Raw genomic sequence first — 3,722 nt, 5'->3', positions numbered from 1 at the left:
GAAGAGGGTCGCGGAGATGGCCGACGTCAGGCCTGTCCTGAGGAAGCTCCCGCGCATCAAGAAGCATCTGCTGAGCGGCGACAACTTGAGGTGGGTGGGGCCGGTGCGCCTCGGTGTCACCGCGGACGCTTCCCTTGAGGTTAGGATGGTGTGAGCGCGTCTTCAAGAGGGGGAGAAGGCTCGCCAAGGGTGTCGGTGGCAGCACTGGTCCCAGACTTCTGGTGGCCTAACAGACCCCATGTCGTCATCTGTGAGAAAGAAAAGGAAAGGGAGCTGTGTGACCGCTGCGGGGGCTCGGGGGAGGAAGGGGGCCGACTCTGTCCCGGCACTGCCCGTCGACGGAGGGCGGCGCTTCGCGTTCGCTCGCTGCTTGGAGCGAATGGCCCACCAGTGAGCGTTGCGGAGTGGGCTTCTCGAGCCCAGAGGGGCCGATTCTTGTCAAGCGAGACCACGTGGTGGTTCTGGGAAACGCTTGCCGAGCTGCTCGGTCCTCCACGTGGCCTGAGGCGCTCAGCTGTGAGCATGCGTGAAAGCTGGCCGCTCTCACCGAGCGACATCGATCGAGGACTCGCTGATGCTTCAGAAAACGTTTGCCGGCTGGTTCTTCCTGGAGAGTCCAACCTGGCCCTGAGACTCTCCGGCAGAGTCTGCGGACTGGTCTTTGGCTGCAGGAGGTGGGGCCTTGCGGCTGGGGCCCACGCGGGCTTTGGGGTCGGGGCCTGGCTTCTGGCGCCGGGCCAGCTCTCATGAGCTCCATGCCAGGAGGTCGTGGGCACTTAGCCACTGGGAGGCCTGGCCTCCTTCCTCACGGACCCGATAGAAGAAAGAACGTGTGCGAGGCCACAGACGTCATGCACGCCCGGCGTACGGTTGGTATTAGCCTAATAGTATCTCTTATCCGTCTTAGAAGATAATTTTCCACTTCGGCCACCAGGGCACACTTTCCGACTTTTTTTGAGTCGGGGACTCACTTTGTCACCCAGGCTGGAGTGCAGTGGCACAATCACAGCTCACTGCAGCCTTCCTTCCTTAGCTCAGGTGAGTCTCCCACCTCAGCCTTCAAGGTAGGTGGGACTCCCGGCTTGTGCCACCACACAGAAGTTTTAAAAACTTTTTTGTAGAGACCAGGTCTCGCCCTGTTGCCCACGCTGGCCTCAAAATCCTGGGCTCAAGCAGTCCTCCACTTGGCCTCCCTAAGCACTGGGATTGCAGAAATGAGCCCCACGCCTGACTTCTGAACATTTGGGGTATTGTTTTCTGCAAAAAACTTAGATAAAACGTGATGAGCTAGTCAAACTGTGGGTTTTTGTGCTAATGGTGGTTTTGTAGAGACGTGATTTCTGTACAGGTGTGCGGTGAATGCCACCCCCCAGCAGATGGCCCAGGCAGAACGGGCAGTGGGAGACTTCGTCAGCAGCCTGGGGCGGAGCAAGAAGGAGCAGAGGCCTGCACGCCCGCACGTGGTGGAGGTAAGGCGGGGTCCGCGGCGCTTGGCCAGTGCCTCGTGGTCCCGGGTCCGTCGTGCTCTTTACTCGGATGGACTCACCTGACTCTCAGAGCCGCCCAGAGCGCGGCTACTAAGGACCCCATTACGGATGAGGAAACTGAGGCCGGAGGGCGAGGTCACTTGCCCGGAGCTGACCCAGCTAAGTGAGCTCAGGCCCTCAGTTCGGCCCTCGATTCTGGGCTCACTCTGACGCTCTGCAGTGGCGTCGTCTGACAGAGAAGGACGGGCTCTGGTGTGAGGCTCGGTGGCTGAAGGACAGCCCGAGATGCTGACCTGGGAGCGCTGCCCTGCTCTGAGGAGGCCGGCAGACGTGGGCTGTGACAGCCTCTCCCTGGGACGAGCTGATGCTCATGAGGCCCCGAGGACACAGGCCGTGGCACCCCTCGCGGCGACTCCAGCTCCTGTGAGGCCCTGAGGACGTCCCTCTCACCGCGACTCACCAGTTCTTGGATTTTTCCTAGAACAGTTGCCTCAGTGGCACGCGTCCTGCCAGTCTGACTAATCACAGGAGGGTTTGAGGTGGTTCACCAGCATTCGTGAGAGGCCTCTCTCCCCGAGGCAGAGGCTGCGGCCCGTAGCTTTGCAGCGGACGATCTCTGCCGTCGACCACCGATGTCTGCCCGTCCCTCATCCCTTGGTGGCTGTCTCGCAGCTGGCCGCGGGGCCCGGGGAGGGCGCCTCTGCTTGCGTCCAGCCCCTCTGGCAGGAGCCTGTCCCCTGCCCAGGGCCTCTGAACTCTCAACTGGGCACAGTTCTGTGAAACTTAAAAGTATTTTTTGGTGAGGTACAAGGACTTCTCTTCCTTGACTGAAAATTTGTTCTAAGCATTTTTCTCCACTTTTTTCTACATTCTTATCCTTTTTCATATTTTATACCCGTTCCCATGCCGTCACCCACGAGTGAAATGTTTTTCCTCTTTGAAACCTCCAACACATGAGAACGCGTGTTGTGTCAGCCCTGCAGCCCCTCTGCCCTCACACCTGCTCTTGGCTCTGGGCTTGGTGACCTCTGTGCCTCTTGGCAGTTTCGGTGAGTCTCGGGTTTACTCGGGTTTTTCCTTTCAGAAACCCGCCAGCGGCAGCCCCGGGAGCAGCATGCACGTTCACGGCCCCCAGATCGTGCGGAAGCTGGTCACGGTGAGTCCACACATCCCTCAGCAGCTGCGGGGCTAATAGGCCCCTCGGTGCCACACTCACTGGGCCGGCGGGTCCCTCTCAGCTGAGTGGGGGCGGCAGCTCACTCGGGAGGATGTGTGTCGCCAAGGGTGCCCTCTCTGACGCAGCGGTGTCCGAAGCGGTACGATCCATGCTTCCACTCCACCCTGGGACAGCACCCTGGCTTAGGTCTTTGCAGGGCATGGGTCCCACATGCTCCTGGAGCGGCAGCTGTGATGTCCGTCATGTGGCACGAGATGTGCTTAGGTGAATGCCGACCCATGAGGGCGTCGCGTCAGGCTGCAGAGTGAGAGACTAGAGTGACGTCACGGCCACGCCTGCTCTCATCTGGGCGTCCCTGGGGACCCCTGTGAGGGGACGGCCGGGGGATGTGAGACCAGCACAGCCGCCCTGACCGTGCCTTGTCCCCAGGACCCGACCTTCGAACCCTGCCAGATGAAGACCCATTTCCTGCTGCCCTTCCCGGTGAACTACGTGGGCGAGTGTGTCAGGACCGTGCCCTACACTGACCCAGATCACGCCAGGTAGCGCGTGGGGTGCGGTGGCTCTGCCTGTGCCCGGTGGCCAAGTGTGCTGGACATGGTGGGGCGGCAGGGCCCGTCGGCTTGTCCTGACGGCAAGTGTGGGCTCGGGCCGTGTGCGCTGATGGCCCTGCCGGCCCCGCCTCCAGCCAGCAGTGCCTGCGGGACGTGGGCTCGGTGCCGTGTCCAGCTATAGCTGTTGTTTGTATAAACACGTTCCGCCCCTCCAGCAGTCCTGTAGACCCAGCACATACCTGCGGCCCTTTCTCAACGCCCAGTTTTCCACCTCCTCTCTGGGCACAAACTGCGCGAGTCCAGGCTGAGACTTGGCCCTCACCGTGGCCAGTCGAGCCCCCGTGGGCAGGGCGGGGGGGCCAGGGATGGGTGCAGGAGGGGAGGTCTCGTGGGAGAGGGGAAGAGAGCGGGGAATGGGGCTAGAGCTGAGGCCACGTGGGCGGGGTGAGGGGGTGGGGTTGAGTCCGCGAGGGGGTCCTGGAAGTGTGAGGGGATTCAGGGCAG

At 61.6% G+C, this 3,722-nt stretch overlaps 1 protein-coding gene across 1 annotated transcript in view; it reads left to right on the top strand.

Annotated features, from left to right (window-relative positions):
- Positions 1 to 3,722, top strand: part of PITRM1 (pitrilysin metallopeptidase 1) — a 31,460-nt gene that overhangs the window by 22,622 nt on the left and 5,116 nt on the right. The window contains exons 19-22 of the mRNA XM_008052762.2: positions 7 to 90; positions 1,349 to 1,469; positions 2,572 to 2,643; positions 3,094 to 3,206. Of these exons, the coding sequence (XP_008050953.2) occupies positions 7 to 90; positions 1,349 to 1,469; positions 2,572 to 2,643; positions 3,094 to 3,206 (390 nt within the window). The remainder of the gene's footprint in view (positions 1 to 6; positions 91 to 1,348; positions 1,470 to 2,571; positions 2,644 to 3,093; positions 3,207 to 3,722) is intronic.

This window comes from Carlito syrichta, unplaced genomic scaffold (genome assembly GCF_000164805.1).
Source record: "Carlito syrichta isolate Samal-C Ts95f unplaced genomic scaffold, Tarsius_syrichta-2.0.1 Scaffold287494, whole genome shotgun sequence".
NCBI lineage: Eukaryota > Metazoa > Chordata > Mammalia > Primates > Tarsiidae > Carlito > Carlito syrichta.
Note: the sequence above shows the minus strand (reverse complement) of the source record. Positions and strands in the feature narration are given on the sequence as shown.